Source organism: Peromyscus californicus, unplaced genomic scaffold (genome assembly GCF_007827085.1).
Source record: "Peromyscus californicus insignis strain IS unplaced genomic scaffold, ASM782708v3 Scaffold_12__1_contigs__length_115047231, whole genome shotgun sequence".
NCBI lineage: Eukaryota > Metazoa > Chordata > Mammalia > Rodentia > Cricetidae > Peromyscus > Peromyscus californicus.
The window spans coordinates 85,325,113-85,346,114 of NW_026294413.1; the positions used below are offsets into that span (position 1 = coordinate 85,325,113).

At 43.9% G+C, this 21,002-nt stretch overlaps 1 protein-coding gene across 1 annotated transcript; it reads left to right on the forward strand.

The window, feature by feature from the left end:
* The first annotated feature begins 2,851 nt into the window (after positions 1 to 2,851).
* On the forward strand, positions 2,852 to 6,125 carry LOC128106970 (cytoplasmic polyadenylated homeobox-like protein 2). The gene is made up of 2 exons (XM_052732337.1): positions 2,852 to 3,070; positions 5,184 to 6,125. The coding sequence occupies exons 1-2, from the start codon at positions 2,852 to 2,854 to the stop codon at positions 6,087 to 6,089; spliced, it is 1,125 nt and encodes a 374-aa protein (XP_052588297.1). The 3' UTR covers positions 6,090 to 6,125.
* Positions 6,126 to 21,002: the final 14,877 nt, after the last annotated feature.

Sequence of the window (21,002 nt, forward strand, 5' to 3'; positions counted from 1 at the left end):
TGTTTCTATAAATACCTCAGGGCAGAGACAGTCAGGGCCTGTTGGAATAGGTTCCAGGCCCTCTCAAGGCTATTGTTTCTTTTCTTTTCTTTCTTTTTTGGTTTTTTTTTTTTTAGTTTTTCAAGACAGGGTTTCTCTGTGTAGCTTCGTGCCTTTCCTGGAACTCATTCTGTAGACCAGGCTGGCCTCAAACTCACAAAGATCCACCTGCCTCTGCCTCCCAGTGCTGGGATTAAAGGCGTGCACCACCACCGCCCAGCCTATTGTTTGTTTTTTATCTGTTTATCTCCACAATCTAAATCCTTCTGTCTAATATTTCCTGCTGCACGCACTCAAGAAAACTCTGGGGAACTGTGGGGTTGGTGGGTAAACGCCCCGCAGGTGTGAGACAGTATTTCTACAGATTTGATTTTGGTTTCCTTAATAACTAGAGGTTTTCAGTGCGTGTTTAGTGGTCATGTGTTGTCTGTAGAGAAATATTTATCGGAGTCTTTTGCCCACTTGAAAGTTAGGTTGAGTGTGTGTGCTCTGTTTCGCTGCTTTGTCGTTCTTTAAAGAGTCTATTAGCCCCTCACTAACGGTTTTCAAGTGTATTTGTCCATTCTGTAGGCTGCATTTCAAGCTGTTCACTGTGTTCTCCAATGCTCAATTCTTAGTTTTTTTAAAAATATTTATTTATTATGCATACAGTGTCCTGCCTGCATGCATCCCTGCAGGCCAGCAGAGGGCGCCAGATCTCATTACAGATGGTTGTGAGCCACCATGTGGGTGCTGGGAATTGAACTCAGGACCTCTGGAAGAACAGCCAGTGCTCTTAACCTCTGAGCCATCTCTCCAGCCCCCAATTCTTAGTTTTGATGTACTCTCTTTTTAAAAAAATTACATTTTGTGTGTGTGTGTGTGTGTGTGTGTGTGTGTGTGTGTGTGTGTGTCTTTATGGGCTCACTCCTTCCACACCGTGAGAATGGAGGTCAGAGGACAGCTTTTAGGAGCCAGTTCTCTTTATATGCCCTGGGGATTGAACTCAAATTGTCAGGCTTGGTAGCAGGTGACCCACCAAACCATTTTGCCAGCTCATTTATATTTATTTATTTATTTATTTATTTATTTATTTATTTATTTATTTATTTATTTGATACAGGGTTTCTCTATATAGCCTTAGCTGTGTAGACTGTGGTGGTCTTGAATTCAGAGATTCATCTCCCCTTGCCTTCCAAATGCTGGGTTTAAAGGCCTGCACCATCATACCTGACTCTCAAATATTCCTTTCTTCTTCAAGATTTATTTGTATGTGTTTGAGTGTCTACGTACTTGTGTGCAAGTGTGTGGGTCAGTGTATGTGCAGAATCCGAAGAAGGCATCTGATCCCTTGGAGCTGGACTCAGCAGGTGTTTGTCTGATTGAGTTTTTAGTGTAGACTGTGTCAAAGCTGGTGACCACTTTGAGTGGTATAGATTTTCACCCCCTCTCACAGCTCAGTCTGTGGACAGGCACTTCTGATCCTGTCTTCCCACAGTGTTGGGATACCGGGCCTATGCCATCATGCTTCTTCACACAGTGGCCTAGGGGTTGACCTAACCCCAGCTCTGTAAATGCTAGGCAGGTCCTCAGCAAACTGAGTTCCAGCCCTGCATTCTTTACTTTATCATTGAATGTGTCTTTAGATCTAAAGTGAGTCTCTTGTAGACAGAATCTATTTAAATCTTGTTCTGGTTTTTAAAATCAGTCAATCTTTATATTTGTGCTGGGAAGGTCAACTCATTTTTATCTTTAATAATTGCCTGTAGGGAGGTGCTTGATATTGGCATTTAGTTGTTCTGTGTCTTCTACTTTTTTTTTTTTTTTTTTTTTTGCTGCTTTGATTTGAGTTGATTTTTGAGGGGGGGGCAGGGGGTGGGTGGTGGTTTGAGACAGGATTTCTCTGTGTAAGAGCTCTGACTGTCCTGGACCTAACTCCTTTATAGACCAGGCTGGCCTTGAACTAACAGAGATCTGACTGCCTCTGCCTCCTGAGTGCTGGGATTAAAGGTGTGTACCATTACTGCCAGGCTTAATATTCTTTTTTTTGTTTAAAGATTTATTTTTATTAGTTGTGTATGTGTGTGCACGCGTGCATGCGTGCGTGCGTGCGTGTGTGTGTGTGTGTGTGTGTGCATGTATGTGTGTGTGTTTTGTGCATGAGTGCAGATGCCCAAGGGGGCCAGAGGCATCAAATCCCCTTAAAGCTGGAATTGCATGCTAGTGTGAACTGGCGCATCCTCAATTACTAATGAAAGTGAGTGTCGTTAGAATCTTCCTTTGTAATGTATACAATTTTGTTAGACAAAAGAAACCCTTTCCTAACTTAGTGACCATAAATAAATTAAATTATCCTCATCAATTTAAAGATGGACCTTTGGGGCTGGAGAGATGGCTCAGCAGTTAAGAGCTCTGACTGTTCTTCCAAAGGTCCTGAGTTCAATTCCCAGCAACCACATGGTGGCTCACAACCATCTGTAATGAGATCTGGTGCCCTCTTCTGGCCTGCAGAGACACATGCAGGCAGAACACTGTATGCATAATAAAGTCATTATTAAAAAAAAGATGGACCTTTAACCTTTCATTATGGATAGAAATGAGGCAGAGCTCTATTTTAAGAAAAAATTTTGAGCTGGGCATGGTGGCACATGCCTTCTATCCCAGGATCTCTGAATTCTAGGCCAGCCTGGTCTACAGAGAGTTCCAGGACAGCCAGGGCTGTTACACAAAGAAATCTTGTCTCAAAAAAACCAAGAAGAGAAAAAGAAAAAAAGAAAAAAATCTTTATGACTAGTCAACAAAGGAGCCTTTCTGGGGGTGCTACTGATGTTCAATGCGTTTCTGTTTCCACCTTTCTGGTTCTCCAGGCACAGAGGACAATGGCAGCAAAGCGAGGGCAGAGCACGGAAGAAGAAGGTTAAAGCCGCGACATAAGTTTACCGAAGTTCAGCTGAAGATACTCAGAAAACTGTTTGAAAACAGTAATTATCCAGATTTCGAAACCAAGAATAAGCTGGCACAGTGTTTCAGGTGCCAAGTGTACGTGATTGAAGTAAGTCAGATCTCTGAAGCTTTTTGTGAGGATGCCCTTTTGTGGGCCATTTGGAAAATGCAGCGAAGAATCACAAGAAAGCTGACGTGTCAACATGTCACCTTCTTTCAGTTTGACACAGCTTATACGGAAAATAACCTATTTTGAGGGGAATTTGGAAGCAGGGACAAGTTTAAGGACCTAAGCCCCTCCAGGGCTGGAGAGATGGGTTAAAAGCATGGGCTGCTCTTCCAGAGGAGCTGGGTTTGATGCCCAGCATCCACATGGCAGCTCATGCCTCTGTTACTCCAGTTCTAGGGGATCTGACGCCTTCTTCTGACCTTCACAAGCCCTTCACATGCATGGTCCGCAGATACACACGTAGGTGAAATACCATACAACACGTGCTAAAAAAAAAACTAGGCCATGAATGGTGTTTCATGCCTTTAATCCCCACACTGACATGGGTGCTGTGAGAGGCAGGTGGATTTCTGAGTTGAGGCCAGCTTGGTCTACAAAGCAAGTTCCAGGACAGCCAGGGCTACAAAGAAACCCTGTCTCCAAAAAACAACAACAAATGATAAAGTTATTGCCATTACCCAGGACAGGGACTGTGATGGTTTCACATCACATACAGATGTTTGCTGTGACAAGGACAAAGTAGGAAGACTTCTGGGTACTTTTAGTATTGAAAATGTTGACCTTTTTTTAAAAAATTTATTTGTTTTTTATGTAAACAGTGTTCTGCCTATATGTATGCCTGCATACCATAAGAGGGCACCAAATCTCATCAAAGATGGTTGTGAGCCACCATGTGGTTGCTGGGAATTGAAGTCAGGACCTCTGGAAGAACAGCCAGTGTCTTAACCTCTGAGCCATCTCTCCAGCCCGAAAATGTTGACCATTTTAAAGGTGGAGCAGTGTTGGCTGCTTTTTTACTCTTTGGGCTCTTTGTTCTTTGGGGGGCCCACCACCTAGCTCCCAAATAAATCACATGGAGGCTTATTCTTTTTTATGAATGCCCGGCCTTAACTTGGCTTGTTGCTAGCCAGCTTTTCTTAACTTAAATTATCCCATCTGTCTTTTGCCTCTGGACTTTTTCCTTTTCTTACCTCTGTATAGTTTACTTCCACTCTTACTCTGTGGCTGGCTGGGTGGCTGAGTGGCTGGCCCCTGGTGTTCTCCTCTCCTTGTTCTCTTGTTCCTTCTTTTTCCCAGATTTCTCCTTCTATATATTCTCTCTGCCTGCCAGCCCTGCCTATCCTTTCTCCTGCCTTGCTATTGGCCATTCAGCTCTTTATTAGATCAATCAGGTGTTTGAGACAGGCACAGTAACACAGGTCCACAGAGTTAAACAAATGCAACATAAAAGAATACAACACATCTTTGCACCATTAAAGCAAATGTTCCATAGCCTAAACAAGTGTAACGCATCTTAAAATAATAATTCTATATACAACAGAGCAGGGGAGAAAGGATTGCCCTGAAAAGTGAAATAAATGGATGACTGGAGTTGTCTTCATACAGAGGCCCCCCCATGCTGGACAGCTGGCTTGATCTTATGCAGGTCTACTGTTGTTTTAGTTAATCAAATTTCCTTTAAGTGTGAGTGAGCTCCTGAGTACAACAGCTGGAAGACAGCACTCACAGCACACTTCCCCGGGCTTTTACACTCTTCCACCCCTTCCTCCGTGATGTCCCTGATCCTTGGAGTGGTTTGTTGATGTAGATGTCCCTTGGAGGATTGGGCACTCACAAGCACTTAGTACCTTGACTGATTAGAAGTCTCTGCATTAACTACTGTCCACTGCAAAAAGAAGTATCTTTGACCAAGGTTGAAAGCAACACAAATATTTAGAAGGCAGCTTGACAACTTGATCATTTAGCAAAATGAGTAGGTTTCCCCACTAGTGGATTTAAACTCTGAATCTTTCTGCCTCAGCTTTCCAAGTGCTAGGATTACCGGTGTATACCATCAAGTGAGTTCCAGGATAACCAGAGGTACATAATAGGGACCCTGTCTCCAAACAAACAAATGAAAAAAAAAAAACAAAAACAAAAAGGAAAAAGAAAATGCACTGTGGGATACTGCTGCAAAGCAGGCTTAATTGGCAATTTCCTTTTTTCTCTTTAGAACTGGTTTCAGAATAAAAGATCCAGGCTACTACCAAAATTGAAAGGCAAAAATTTTGCCGCCAAGAGAACACACAAGAGCCAAGACTGCATGCTTACAGGCCACCAGGATACCCAGGCGCAAGCTGTCCATTCCACCACTGAGCAAGTCTCTTCTGTGCAGCTGGCTCCATGGAGTCTTGCTGCCTGTTCTGTAGAGACCCAGGAAGCTTCTGGCTCACGGGACTCCGCGATCCAAAGCATCGGAATGAGATCAAGTGGCGCTGCGTGTCATCAAGGCGCCGGTGGAAGTGGATTTCCTCTCAGCTTCACACCGACAAACTTTGCTCCTCCCTCTCTGCGTGGGCAGTATCCTATGGGTGACTGGCCTAAGACATGGAGAAGCCAGTGTTCTACGTCCTCTGTCTTTGGATGTGTTCCTAGTGTGCAAGGGCAGTGGTGGATGGATAGTAACTATGCCTTGCTGTTTCCAGAACAGCAGCAGAATAACTGGGGAGATCAGCCAGGACTGCTTCAGAGCGGGGATTTAAAGCATCAGGACCCATTCGATCCAAGTAATGGAGATGCAGCAGGCTCTCAGATGCAGCCTGCACCTCTACAAGAGGCAGTCAGAGCACCAATGCCTTTTTGGCTAGATGGGCAGCAAGGTGCTGCCAACAGCTGTGTATACTGCCCAGCAGGAGACGGGTCCCATCAAAACAGACCCGTAGGCTCCCCAAGGCTGCCCTGGGACCAGCAGGAATTTAAGGAGCAGCATTGGGTGGGGCTAAGGTGGAGTTCAGGAATCTTACAACCTTCTGTGAAACCGTTAACACATAACGAAGATCCAGGATTCCCACGTGTAGATGAATTTCTAAACAAACATCACATCACCACACCTGGGGTTAGGGATTTAGCTCAGTGGTAGAGTGCTTGCCTAGCAAGCGCAAGGGTGGAACTCCACCCTTTACTTGATTTTTAAGCATGCCCTGACTGCCATGATAGGACATAGTAATAGTGGTGGTCTAGATGTAATTTTTTTCTTTAGGCAAATAAAGATTCAACTTCTTGAGTGGGTGTCGTTGCCTGGCTTTACAGCATCTTCAGACAGTTTCTATGGGTATTTCCCAAGGATTTCTGTCAACTCACAAGTGCCCCATCTGGAAATTTCAGATTTTCTTTCCTTTCACTCACTTAACAGAAGTGGGAGCTGTTGATTTCCTATGTGGTAGAAGTTAACCAAATTTCTGAAGCTCATCCACAGCAAAGCAGCTTGTAGGGGAAGTCTGCTCATTTGCACCCCTATTACGTCCTCTCCCCACCCCCAACAGGGTTTCTCTGTGTAGCCCTGGCTGTCCTGGAACTCATTGTAGACCAGGCTGGCCTCGAACTCACAGAGATCTGCCTGGCTCTGCCTTCCGAGTGCTGGGATTAATAAACAGGTTAAACGTATTTTTACATCTATTTATCATGAGGGGGCAGGCAGGGCGGTGTGCGTGCATTCACGGAGGTCCAAGGTTGTGGGAGCACATTCTTGCACCGTGTGGGTTTTGAAGATCAAACCTTGGCTCTTTAGTGCCAGCGGCTGTCCCAGCCGAGCCACCTTTATGGCCCTGCTGAGGTTGCTTTTCTTCCTGGAATTGCAAGCCTGCACCACTCCATCTGACGGCTGTGGTGCTCGGATGTGAGCCCAGGCCCTGTGCATACACTGACAAATATTTTTTTCTCACTAAAAAGGTTTAGCAAGAGGGTTGGAGAGATGGCTCAACAGTTAAAAGCACTTGTCGCTCTTTCAGGGGACCAAGATTCAGTTCCCGGCACCCTCATGGTGGCTCACAGCTTGCTGTAATGCCTTGTGACTTTGGAGGGTATCAGGCACACATGTGGTGCACATATATACTTGCAGGCAAAACACTCCTATACATAAAATTTTAATTAAGAAATTGTTAGCCAGTAAGCAAGGCAGGCACTCAGAACGGCATCCGTATTAATGCACCTGCAAATATGACTTTGACTTTTATTTTCAGGAAAAGCTAGAGATCCAGCTGAGCTAGGCCAGAGGCATTCCTGCCCCATTACTGTAATCTTTTACACATGTGCTCCATGACCTGAAGCTAAACATGCCCAAATATGTCTGTTCTGGGTTGTTCTTAAATTGTGACGTTAAACTGAGCATGCTCAGGAATGCACCAACCCCTGTGAGCATGTGTAGGCTCCCTGGATAAAACCTTTGTTCCAGGAGGGCCTTGCTTTGGAAATAACTCGTGTGCTGTCTTTGCCTGTTGCAGGTAATATGTCTTCCCCCACTCTTTTAAATCTTGGCTATCTATCATTGTTTTGTCTTTGCACCCACAAAGATGTGAAGTCATTGTTTCCAGTTAAAGAATTTTATGAAATTTCAAATACAGGAGCGTATATTATGAGCTCTCATCTTTATATTGCACTTTGGCCAGTTAGAATAATGTCCTCCAAGTCCCTCCATGTTTTGAACAACAGGGTTTCTTTGTTAGAACCAGGAGTATTTGGGACAGGAGTCTTGCCATGTTGCCTAGGATGGTCTCAGATTCTTGCAGTACTATTGAGCTAGGTTGGTCCGAGACATTCCCTACATCCCTGTTGTACGGAGAAGGAATGTAGTTCCTTGTCTGAAAGCAGAATTATGTTTGGCAAGGCCAGTCATGGCCTGGGGCCAGGGTCCTGGGGGAGCTGCTGCTTCATCCTGAGAATTCAGCTCCTCCCACATAGAGTGCTATGGTTATCAGTCCCACAGCTGAGTGTCCTCTGAATGCAGTTGAGATAGCTTGTGTCCCTTTGTGCGACATTGCTTGATTAGCTTCCTGCTGGCTTTGTCCCATCTTCCCCCCTGAAAGCCATATAGAAGAAGTTGTACTTCTTTTTTGTTTTGTTTTGTTTTTGGAGACAGGGTTTCTCTGTGTATCTTTGGCTGTCTTGGAACTTACTCTGTAGACCAGGCTGGCCTTGAACTCACAGAGATCCTCCTGCCTCTGCCTCCCGAGTGCTGGGATTAAAGGTGTGCACCACCACGCCCGGCCTAGAAGTTGTACTTCTTAACAAGATTGAAGATTTCCTGACGCCAGCTTTGCTACCTTCTCTATCCTCTCACACCTTGGGTCACTCTCTCTCTCAGGAAACTGACATTGAAGAACTACCTGCTGGACTAGGTCAGATTACAGTGACCCTCCTGTGTCAACCTGGAGTAGCTGGGACTACAGGTGTGTGCCATGATCCCTTACTAATTTCCTTAACTGAAAAACTGAATAGCATCATTCACTTTTATCCACTCACCTGCCGATGACTGCTTAACAGTGGATGCCGTACAATGATGTTCTTGGGAGACATATGTTGGTAGAAAATGAACTAAGCTGGATAAGGCTTCATCTGATTTTGAGCTAACTTAACTAAAAGAGTTATGCGGAGGATGCATCGGCAGTTTTGGACAAACTGCCGAAGGTAAGGTGTAAAAAACCACAATGGCCTGTCATGTCACAGGGAACCTCCATGATTGCTGTTGAGCACCATGGCATTGCTGTCCCCAGCATTTCCTGAGATGGTTTGTATGATCTTTTCTTAGAGCTTTGTTCAACAGCAATGGCTTGGTGTCAAGAGCTGGGCTCAGTGAGGCCCCAAATGCTTGCTATACAGAAGCACCAAACGCAAGTCAATGATTCTGTTTTAAACAGCTTGGAGTAGCCAGGCGGTGGTGGCACACGCCTTTAATCGCAGCGCTCCAGAGGCAGAGGCAGGCATATCTTTGTGAGTTCTAGACCAGCCTGGTCTACAGAGTGAGTTCCAAATTCTCAAAGTTGCCTTCTTTCTATTCCTCACTAAGAAAAACACACCGGTGATCTTGTATACAACAGTCTCTCACTCCAAATGAGATATCCAAACAAGTTGGGAACCATTTTTCTTTAATATGGGCTATTGTCTTTCTTTGGTGACTAGCTGAAGTTTAAGTTCTGTTGAAAGGAAAAACAAGTTTAAATTATATGAGTGAGTTTAAAGAACAAAGCAATGAGAATGATTCGAAACTTGGGTTGCCCTTAGAGTCAGAACAATTTCTAAGAGTTGTAGCCAACAACAGACATAGTAGGATTTAAAGAAAACAAATCGAGGAGCTAATTCAACTGGTTCCAGCTTAATTATAAAGTCGGAGTGTTGGCTTTCTGTCACCAAGATAGACAACTTAAAAGTTTAAAATATTTGTTTTGGGTCATAGAAATTGTCTTTCTTTAGGTTTTTGTTTGTTTTGTTTTGTTTTGAGATTTACTTTTTTTTGTATGTGTGTGCATGGGAGTCTTGCCTGCTTATGTTTGTGCAGTGCTTAAAAAAAACAGAAGAGGGAGCTAGAGTCCCTTGGAACTGGAGGTACAAATGGTTTATAGATGTTGTGTGGGTCCTGGGGATTGATCCTTGGTCCTCCAGAAGAGTGGTCAGTGCTCTTAACCACTGAACCATCTTTTTAGCCCCCTTTCCTTTTGAAATAAGGGCTCTTGTATCCCAGGCTAGCTCAGAACTCCCTATATAGCAAACTTACTATGTAGCTGAGGATGACCTTGAACTTCTGGTCCTGTGCCTGTACTCCCTTAGTGCTGATATGTGCCATCATACTTGGTCAGTGCAGTGCTGTGGGTTGAATTTAGGGCATTGCGTATAGCGGGAAAGCAATACCAACTGGAAGTATGTCACCTTCAAAGGTGTACCCTGAGTGAGCCAGCTTCCTCCAGTTAGGCTGTGTCCTAAAGATCCCACCACCTCCCAACAGCACCATAAGCAAACAACCACATCTCTAGCATATAGCCCCCAAGGACATTTGAGATCCAATGTATAATACAATGTTTATCTTATTTATTTATTTATTTATTTATTTTATAATGCTTATGTTTTATGACTGAATTCCATGTGGTTTGCTGTGCCTGGCTTTAGTAGAGGAGAGTATCTCAAATCAATGGCCTCTCACACATTTTGTTGAGCAATCCTTAAAATCACGGGAGCACCTGAGCAAACACCTACCCATGATTCTTTTTTTTTTTTTTTTTTTCTTTCTCAACATGTAGCTCTGGCTGTCCTAGAACTCACGATGTCGACCATACTGGCCTTAAACTCACAGAGATCCACCTATTTCTGCCTCCCAGGTGATAGGATTGAAGGCGTGTGCCAGGTTATTGACCAGGCGGACCTTTAGATTTTGAGCCTGAGAGAATTGACAGACAGGCGGAAACATTTCCCTTCGAAGACGGATTTTGCCAGGCGTGGTGGTGCACATCTTCAGTCTCAGCACTCAGGAGGCAGAAGAAGGTGGACCTCTGAATTCGAGGCCAGCCTGGTCTACTGCGCAGTTCTAGGGCAGCCAGGGTTACACAGAGAACCCCTGTCTCAAAACAAGCAAACAAAAACAAACAAACAAAAAACCCAAACAAAATAAAAGAAGGACTCTTTGCCCTTCAAATTTCACATCAATTATTAGCAAAAGGTTGTAACACACAGTAACGATAAATGTATTTCTGGGACTGTTGAGAGATAGGATCATAGACTGACCTCTGTGATAGATCATTAGCTTCTAAGTGGGGGCTGGGATACAGCTTAAAGTTTTTGCCCTGTAAATTGTGAGGATCAGAGTTCAGATTCCTAGAACTCTTGTACAAATGCTGGGCAATGCTAGTTGCTTGTAATCCCAGCACTCAGGAGGTCGAGACAGATCCCTGGGGTGCGCGTGGTAGTTAGACTGTGATTCACTAAGTAGTGCTATGAAAATGAACGGCCTCCAGAGCAAGTGGCTGTCTATGACAAAGTTTATCTCACACCCTTTCAGTCTATTCCACCCTCTTGTGATGCTTTGCAGTGAGTTAGTGAAAGGACTGAGCATTCATTTCTAGAATTTTCATTTGCTGTTTTTATTCAGAATGCATGTCTCTTTGAATTTCTCAAACTGCTGTATTTCTTATCCAAATGATTCTGTTTCTCGATTGTTGTAGTTTCTTGTCTCATTGCTAGGACAATACACTTGGAAAAGGCCCACCAAGGAAGGAAGGGATTCAGTCCACCAGTGCAGGGAAGGTTATGGTGGTGCGATCAGGAGGCAGCTGGTCATACACAGGGAGGAAGCAGTGAGTGATGATGGCTGATGCTTGCCTGATCTCGTCTTTATTCGGAACAGGACTCCAGCCCATGTTAGGGTGACTCTCTTCAGTTAGCCCAATCAACCCCTCAGAGGCAGGCTCAGAAGCACCACGTGTGTACCTGGACTCATTCCAAGGTGTCTGTCCCTGGGAGGTTCTAGATTCTGTAAAGTTGACAGTCAACACTGCCACCGTACACCTCCTGTCCCCACAGGCTCATATCATAACGTAAAATATAGTCAGCCCAACTTTAAAATCCCCCAAACCAACAATTCCAGCACTAAAAACCCCAAGTCCAAGTCTCATCTAAGTCTTAGAACAGTCTCTCTCTTTTTAAAATGTATTCCGTATTCATATAAATGTAAATGTATTCATACAATACATCCTGACCATAGATATTTTCCCCTCCCTCCATTCCCCCCACACCTCCCCTCTCCCCCAGATCCACTCCTCTTCCACTTCCCTTCAGAAAAGAGCAAGCCTCCCAGGGATATCAACGGAACACAGTATAATGGTATAGCAAGACACAGTAAGACTAGGCACAAACCCTCATATCAAGGCTGGGCGAGGCAACCCAGTAGGAGGAAAGGGTCCTGAGATCAGGCAGAGTCAGAGACACCTCTACTCCCAATGTTAGGGATTAGGACAATCTCTCTTTTTTAAAAGATTTACTATTTACTCATTATGTATACAGTGGTCTGCTTGCATGTATGCCTGCACACCAGAAGAGGACACCAGATCTCATTACAGATGGTTGTGAACCACCACGTGGTTGCTGGGAATTGAACTCGGGACCTCTGGAGGAGCAGCCAGTGCTCTTTTTTTTTTTAAATATTTTTATTTTATAATGAATTTAATTTTACATATCAGCCACAGATTCCCCTGTCCTCCCTCCTCCCACCCCCCCAGCCTCACCCTCCAACCCACCCCCCCATTCCCACCTTCTCCAAGGCAAGGTCTCCCCTGGGGAGTCAGCCCAGCCTGGTAGATTCAGTTAAGGCAGGTCCAGTCCCCCTCCTCCCTGCACCAAGGCTGAGCAAAGTGTCTCAGCATAGGCCCTAGGATCCAAAAAGCCAGGTCATGCACCAAGGACAGGTACCGGTCCCACTGTCTGGGGGCCCCCGAAACAGTTTGAGCTAATCTACTGTCTCACTTATCCAGAGGGCCTGATTCAGTTGGGGGCTCCTCAGCTATTGGTTCACAGTTCATGGGTTTTCACTAGTTTGACTATTTGTTCCTGTGCTTTTTCCAATCATGGTCTTGATATCTCTTGTTCATATGATCCCTCCTCTCTCTCTCTCTCTCTCTCTCTCTCTCTCTCTCTCTCTCTCTCTCTCTCTCTCTCGCCCATTGGACTCCTGGAGCTCCACCTGGGGCTTGGCCGTGGATCTCTGCATCTGCTTCCATCATTCGCTGGATGAGAGTTCCATCATGACAGTTAGGGTGTTCGGCCATCCAATCACCAGAGTAGGTCAGCTCAGGCACTCTCTCAGCCATTGCCAGTAGTCTATAGTGGAGGTATCTTTGTGGATTTCTGGGGACCTCTCTAGCACTCTGCTTCTTCCTATTCCCATGGGGGTCTTCATTTATTATGGTATCTCTTTCCTTGTTCTCCCTCTCTGTTCCTGATCCAGCTGAGACCTCCAATTCCCCTAAGCTCTCTTTCCCCCGATGTTTACCCTCCATTACCCCCTCACAGTCCAGTTTGCTCATGTAGATCTCATCCATTTCTCTGTCACTGGGCAATCTCTGTGTCTTTCTTAGGGTCCTCTTTACTAGGTACCCTCCCTGGAGTTGTGAGTTGTAGTCTGGTTATCCTTTGCTTTAAGTATCCACTTATGAGTGAGTACGTACCATGTTTGTCTTTCTGAGTCTGGGTTACCTCATTCAGAATGATATTTTCTAGTCCCATCCATTTGCCTACAAACCTCATGATGACATTGTTTTTCGCTGCTGAGTAGTACTCCATTGTGTATATGTACCACATTTTCTTTATCCATTCTTCAGTTGAAGGGCATCTTGGTTGTTTCCAGGTTCTGGCTATTACAAATAATGCTGCTATGAACATAGTTGAGCATGTATCTTTGTGGGATGATTGTGAATTCTTTGGGTATATGCCCAAGAGTGGTATAGCTGGGTCTTGAGGAAGACTGATTCCCAATTTTCTGAGAAACTGCCATACTGATTTCCAAAGTGGCTGTACAAGTTTGCATTCCCACCAACAATGGAGGAGTGTTCCCCTTGCTCCACACCCTCTCTGACATAAGCTGTCTTCAGTGTTTTTTATCTTAGCCATTCTGACAGGTATAAGATGGTATCTCAGAGTCATTTTGATTTGTATCTCCCTGATGATTAAGGACATTGAGCAATTCCTTAAATGTCTTTTGGCCATTTGAAATTCTTCCTTTGAGAATTCTCTGTTTAGCTCTATAGCCCATTTTTTAATTGGACTGTTGGGTATTTTGATGTCTAATTTCTTGAGTTCTTTATATATTCTGGGTATCAGCCCTCTGTCAGATGTGGGGTTGGTGAAGATCTTTTCCCATTCTGTAGGCTGTCATTTTGTCTTATTGACCATGTCCTTTGCCCTACAAAAGCTTCTCAGTTTCAAGAGGTCCCATTTGTTAATTGTTTATCTCAGTGTCTGTGCTACTGGTGTTATATTTAGGAAGTGATCTCTGGTGCCAATGGGTTCAAGACTACTTCCTACTTTCTCTTCTATCAGGTTCAGACTAACTGGATGTTTGTTGAGGTCTTTGATCCACTTGGACTTAAATTTTGTGCACAGTGACAGATATGGATCTGTTTGCAATCTTCTACATGTTGACATCCAGTTATGCCAGCACCATTTGTTGAAGATGCTTTCTTTTTTCCATTGTACAGTTTTGGCTTCTTTGTCAAAAATTAGATGTTCATACATGTGCGGATTAATGTCAGGGTCTTCAGTTTGGTTCCATTGGACCACATGTCAGTTTTTATGCCAGTACCAAGCTGTTTTTATTACTGTAGCTCTATAGTAGAGCTTGAGGTCAGGGATCGTGATGGCTCCAGAGGTTGTTTTAATGTACAGGATTCTTTTGGCTATCCTGGGTTTTTTGTTTTTCCATATAAAGTTGTGTATTGTTCTTTCCAGGTCTGTGAAGAATTGTGTTGGAATTTTGATGGGGATTGCATTGAAACTGTAGATTGCTTTTGGTAAGATTGCCATTTTTACTATGTTAATCCTACCTATCCTTGAACATGGGAGATCTTTCCATTTTCTGACATCTTCTACCATTTCTTTCTTCAGGGACTTAAAGTTCTTTTCATACAGGTCCTTTGCTTGCTTAGTTAGAGTTACCCCAAGGAATTTTATATCATTTGTGGCTATTGTAAAGGGTGATATTTCTCTGATTTCTTTCTCAGCCCATTTATCATTTGTATATAGGAGGGCTACTGATTTTTTTTTTAGTTAATCTTGTATCCTGCTACATTACTGAAGGTGTTTATCAGCTGTATGAGTTCCTTGGTTGAATTTTTGGGGTCACTTATGTACACTAACATATCATCTGCAAATAGTGAAAGCTTGACTTCTTCCTTTCCAATTTGAATCCCCTTGATCTCCTTATGTTGTCTTATTGCTCTAGCTAGAACTTCAAGTACTATATTGAATAAGAATGGGGAGAGTGGACAGCCTTGTCTTGTTCCTGATTTTATTGGAATCGTTTTGAGTTTCTCTCCATTTACTTTGATGTTGGCTGTTGGCTTGCTGTAAATTGCCTTTATTATGTTTAGGTATGTTCCTTGTATTCCTGATCTCTCCAAGACCTTTATCATGAAAAGGTGTTGGATTTTGTCAAAGGCTTTTTCAGCATCTAATGAGATGATCATGTGGTTTTTTTCCTTTCAGTTTGTTTATATGGTGTATTACATTGATGGACTTGCGTATATTGAACCACCCTTGCATCTCTGGGATGAAGTCTACTTGATCATGGTGGATAATTGTTTTGATGTGTTCTTGGAGTCTGTTTGCCAATATTTTATTGAGTATTTTTGCATCAATGTTCATGAGGGAGATTGGTCTGTAATTCTCTTTCTTTGTTGCATCTTTGTTTGGTTTAGGAGTCAGGGCAATTGTAGCCTCATAGAAGGAGTTTGGTAACGTGCCTTCTGTTTCTATTGTGTGGAACAATTTGAAGAGTATTGGAATTATCTCTTCTTTAAAGATCTGGTAGAATTCTGCTTTGAAACCATTTGGTCCTGGGTGTTTTTTTTTGTTGGGAGACTTTTAATGACTGTTTCTATTTCCTTAGGGGTTATTGGTCTATTTAAATAGTTTAATCTGGTCTTGATTTAATTTAGGTATGTGGTACCTATCCAAAAAATTATCCATTTCTTTTAGATTTTCCAGTTTTGTGGAGTACAGGTTTTGAAGTATGACCTGATGATTCTCTGGATTTCCTCAATGTTAGTTGTTATGTCTCCCTTTTTATTTCTGATTTTGCTAATTTGGATGCTCTCTCTCTCTCTGCCTTTTGATTAGCTTGGATAAGGACTTGTCTATCTTGTTGATTTCCTCAGAGAACCAACTCTTTGATTCATTGATTCTTTGTATTGTTCTCTTTGTTTCTATTTTATTGAGTTCAGCTCTCAATTTGCTTATTTCCTGGCATCTATTCCTCCTGGGTGACTTTGCTTCTTCTTGTTCTAGAGCTTTCAGGTGTACTGTTAAGTCACTAGTGTAAGATTATTCCAACTTCTTTTTTTTTTTCTTTTTCTTTTTTTTTTTTTTTTTTGGTTTTTCGAGACAGGGTTTCTCTGTGTAGCTTTGCGCCTTTCCTGGAACTCACTTGGTAGTCCAGGCTGGCCTCGAACTCACAGAGATCCGCCTGGCTCTGCCTCCCGAGTGCTGGGATTAAAGGCGTGCGCCACCACTGCCCGGCTATTCCAACTTCTTTATGTGGGCATTTAGTGCTATGAATTTTCCTATTATCACTGCTTTCATAGCATCCCATAAGTTTGGGTATGTGGTATATTCATTTTCATTGATCTCTAGGAAGTCTTTAATTTCTTTCTTTATTTCTTCCTTGACCCATTGGTGATTCAGTTGAGCATTATTCAGTTTCCATGAGATTTTAGGCTTTCTGTAATTTTTGTTATTGTTGAAATCTAACTTTAAGCCATGGTAGTCTGATAGAACACAGGAGGTTATTCCAATTTTTTGTATCTGTTGAGATTTGCTTTGTGACTGAGCATGTGGTCAGTTTTAGAGAAGGTTCCATGGGGTGCTGAGAAGAAGGTATATTCTTTTTTGTTAGGATGTAATGTTCTGTAGATATTGATTAAGTCCATTTGAGTCATAACATCAATTAAGTCCCTTATTTCTCTGTTAAGTTTCAATTTGGCAGATCTGTCCAGTGGTGAGAGTAGGGTGTTGAAGTCTCCCACTATTAATGTGTGGGGTTTGATGTGTGATTTAAGCTTTAGTAATGTTTCTTTTACATATGTGGGTGCCCTTGTGTTTAGGGCATAAATGTTCAGAATTGAAACTTCATCTTGGTGGATCTTTCCTGTGATGAGTATGTAATGCCCTTCTTGATCTCTTTTGACTGATTTTAGTTTGAAGTCTATTTTACTGGATATTAGGATGGCTACACCAGCTTGCTTCTTAAGACTATTTGATTGGAAAGACTTTTCCCAGGCATTTATTCTGAGGTAGTGTCTATCTTTGAATTTGAGGTGTGTTTCTTGTATGCAGCAGAAAGATGGGTCCTGCTTTTGTATCCATTCTGTTAGCCTGTGTCTTTTTATAGGTGAATTAAGTCCATTGATATTAAAGGATATTAATGACCAGTGATTGTTAGTTCCTGTTATCTTTTGGTGGTAGTGTGTGTGTGTGTACTTCTCTTCTTTGGAGTTTACTGCTTGGGGTTATCTATTGTCTGTGTTTTCGTGGGTGTATCTGACTTCCTTAGCTTGGAATTTTCCTTCTAGTGCTTTCTGTAGGGCTGGATTTGTGGATAGGTATTGTTTAAATCTAGTTTTGTCTTAGACTATCTTGTTCACTCCGTCTATGGTGATTGAAAGTTTTGCTAGGTATGTTAGTCTAGGCTGGCATCCATGGTCTCTTAGTGTCTGCATTACATCTGTCCAGGTCCTTCTGGCTTACAAAGTCTTCACTGAGAAATTGGGTGTTGGGTGCCTTTAATCCCAGCACTCGGGAGGCAGAGGTAGGAGGATCTTTGTGAGTTTGAGGCCAGCCTGGTCTACGGAGCAAAATCCAGGAAAGGCGCAAAGCTACACAGAGAAACCCTGTCTCAAAAAACCGAGAGAGAGAGAGAGAGAGAGAGAGAGAGAGGGAGAGAGATCAGATGTTATTCTGATGGGTTTGCCTTTATAAGTCACGTGGCCTTTTTCCTTTGCTGCTCTTAATATTCTTTCTTTATTCTGTAGGTTTAGTTGTTTAATTATTATGTGGTGAGGAGACTTTTGGGGGGATCTAGTCTGTTTGGTGTTCTGTAGGCTTCTTGTATCTTCATAGGTATTTCCTTCTTTAAGTTGGGAAAGTTTTCTTCTATGATCTTGTTGAATATATTTTCTGTGCCTTTGAGTTGGTATTCTGCTCCTTCCTCTATCCCCATTATTCTTAGGTTTGGTCTTTTCATGGTGTCCCAGATTTCCTGGACATTTTGTGTTATGACTTTTTTTTTTTTTTTTTTGGTTTTTCGAGACAGGGTTTCTCTGTGTAGCTTTGCGCCTTTTCCTGGAACTCACTTGGTAGCCCAGGCTGGCCTTGAACTCACAGAGATCCGCCTGGCTCTGCCTCCCGAGTGCTGGGATTAAAGGCGTGCGCCACCACCGCCCGGCGTGTTATGACTTTTTTTGGCTTTGGTATTTTCTTTGACTGACGAATCTATTTCCATGATTGTATCCTCTACACCAGAGAGTATCTCTTCCATCTCGTGTATTCTGTTGGTACCAGATCTCATTATAGATGGTTGTGAGCCACCACGTGGTTGCTGGGTTTTGAACTCAGGACCTCTGGAAGAGCAGGCCATGCTCTTAATCTCTGACCCATGTCTCCAGCCCTTTTCCTCAATTTCATTTTTCATTTTTTCTTGAAAGGCCTCTAGCATCTTCATGATGCTATTCTTAAGGTCGCTTTCTTCTGCTTCTTCTTCCTTGTGATATTCAGGTCTTGCTGTTTGAGGAGAGCTAGATTCTGGTGATGCTGTATTGTTCTTTATGTTGTTGTATGTACTTCTGCCTTGACGTCTGTCCATCTCCTCCTCTAATAGGTATAAGAGGTGCCTGTGTCTGAGCAAGTTGCTGTTGGTCCACTTGTGTCTGTGTCTCAGGGGGTCCATCTGGGTCCTATCTTAGCTCTTGGTCTAACTAGAGCAGGTAGATTCTGTGTCTCAGGGAGCTTCTCTTGGGTCAACCCAAGCTAATTGATTCTGTGACTCATGGATCTGCTCTTGATCTTATCAGTGCTCTTGGTCCAGTCAGAGCTGACAGATTCTGTGTTTCCAGAAGCCTCTCTTGGTCCCATGAGAGGTGGCAGATTCTACTTCTCAGAAACCCACTCTTGGTCTAATGAGGGCTGGCAGATTCCCTGTCTCCTGAGGTTACTCTTGGTCCAATGACAGCTCCTTGTCCAATGAGAGCTCTCTCTTTAGGTCCGAAAAGAGCTAGGGGTTGGTTTCCAAGCCTCAGGAAGTGGCTGGGGTCTTGGGCAGATGGGTATGGGGGCAGGGCATGTAGATTGCAGGGTCCGCTGGGGGTGTCTTGGTGAAGGGGGGCCTTCCCGAAGGAGCCCTGCCTGCTGGCCGGCAACTGGGGCCGAGTTGGGTGCACAGCCAGTGCTCTTAACCTCGGGCTATCTCTCCAGCCCCAGGACAATCTCTTATCTGAGCTCCCATAAAATAAAAATGAGTTACATACTTCCAACACACAGTGATGCAAAACAGACATTTTCATCCAAAGGGGGAAAATGGGGTCATAGTAAGAAATGACTGGACCAAAGCTGGACTAAAACCCAGCAGGAAAACATCGAATTCTATAGCTCCATGTGGGACACCTGGGGCCGTGATGGAATTTCCTGCCCTTCAAAGGGCTGGGATTGAGCCATGGCTCCTCCTCCGCTGCCTTCAGCACAGTTAGGCTGGCTCCATGCCTCTTATTGGCATCTCCAGCACACAAGAGCTTCATTTTCACAGCTTCATGCAATGGACTCTCAGGATCTCTTTGGCAGGACTCTGACTCTGCCCTGTTTTGCCTGGCATTAGCAGTTCTCTGGAATCATGCTGTGAGACGCCACGCTTAACCCCTTCAGCCGTGTATCTTTCATGCCTCCAAAACGAAAACCATGTTAACAAGCTGCCAGGTTCTTCATTGGACCACAGTTGCATTGGAATTTGTATGAAGCATCTATGTAGGGATGTACTTTTTTTTAAAAACAGGGACCCTTTCAACATTCCCAGATTAGGTGCTATCTCTCCAAGTTAATTTGCGTTTTCGTGTCGGTCTTACTCTCAGAATACCTTTTCTGCTGTTTCAGGTCAGGGCACCAGATCTCTCCCCTCTTCCCCTGGTATATGTATGTATGTGTGGTATGATGCAAAATTGTGTGGGCAAACATGTGAGTGGGTATACATGCGTGTGTGTCTTCATGCATTTGGAAGCCCAAGGTTGATGTTGGGCATCATCCTACAGTGATCTGCACAGGACAGTACATTAAGGAAGGTTATTTAAGAAGATTACTGTGCGCCGGGCGGTGGTGGTGGTGGTGGTGGTGGTGGTGGTGGTGGTGGTGGTGCACGCCTTTAATCCCAGCACTCGGGAGGCAGAGGCAGGCAGATCTCTGTGAGTTGGAGGCCAGCCTGGGCTACAGAATGAGTTCCAGGACAGCCAAGGTTACACAGAGAAACCCTGTCTGGAAAAAACAAAAACAAACAAATAAACAAAAAAGATGAGAAAGGAATACTAGGAAAATGACAGAGATATGAATATGAATTAAAATTTTAAAGTACGGGTACAGTTAGAGATAAAAGAGAAAGAAAAAATCAAAATATCAATAAAATAAAGTAGAAACATAAAATAGTACAAAGAAAAAAAGTGAGGGGGCAAACCCAGAAACTTCCTTCTGGGTTCTTTTAGTACTTTTAGAATCTGCCAGATGGTGGGAGGGTGCTGAGTCAGTGCTGAAACCTGTGGAAAGCTTCCTGCTTATGCGGAGGGGGTCTGCCTTGGTCAAGGGTGGGCTGCGAGGTCAACTAGCTTCCCTTCCCTGGCAGCTGCTGCTGGCCACAGTAAGCTTTGCAGCCTGTGGGCCAGGCAGCTTTCCAACCCCTAGACGCCCACCCCTTAGATTTGCCCATCCATCAGTGGCAAATGTCCAAGCCTAGGGGTGTCCCCGGAGTGTATCAGAGTGGGGAATCAAGGAGTGCTGATTTCTTCACGGGGGGTGCGGGGGGGGGGTGGCAAGCTGCCTGCCTGGTTCCGAGCACGCAGCCCCAGCTCAGCAGCAAACCTCTATGTTGGAAATGGAGCCATCTGCCAGCTCTTGGGCTCTTGGCGCTTTGTTTCATTAGGCGGCCGACCAGAGGCAACTCCAGAGGCCGAGAAATCCGCCAGCCAGGACTTGGATCTCTCTGTGTCTTTGCTGGGATCCACGGGCTATGGGGCCTGCTCTCAGCTCTCAGGGAGGGGCGCCCCCGCCGAGC

Coding starts and splice junctions, on each gene's coding strand:
- LOC128106970 (XM_052732337.1), top strand. CDS start 2,852: ATGCGTTTCTGTTTCCACCTTTCTGGTTCTCCAGGCACAGAGGACAAT. Junction 3,071..5,183: donor GCCAAGTGTACGTGATTGAA/GTAAGTCAGATC, acceptor TTTTCTCTTTAG/AACTGGTTTCAGAATAAAAG.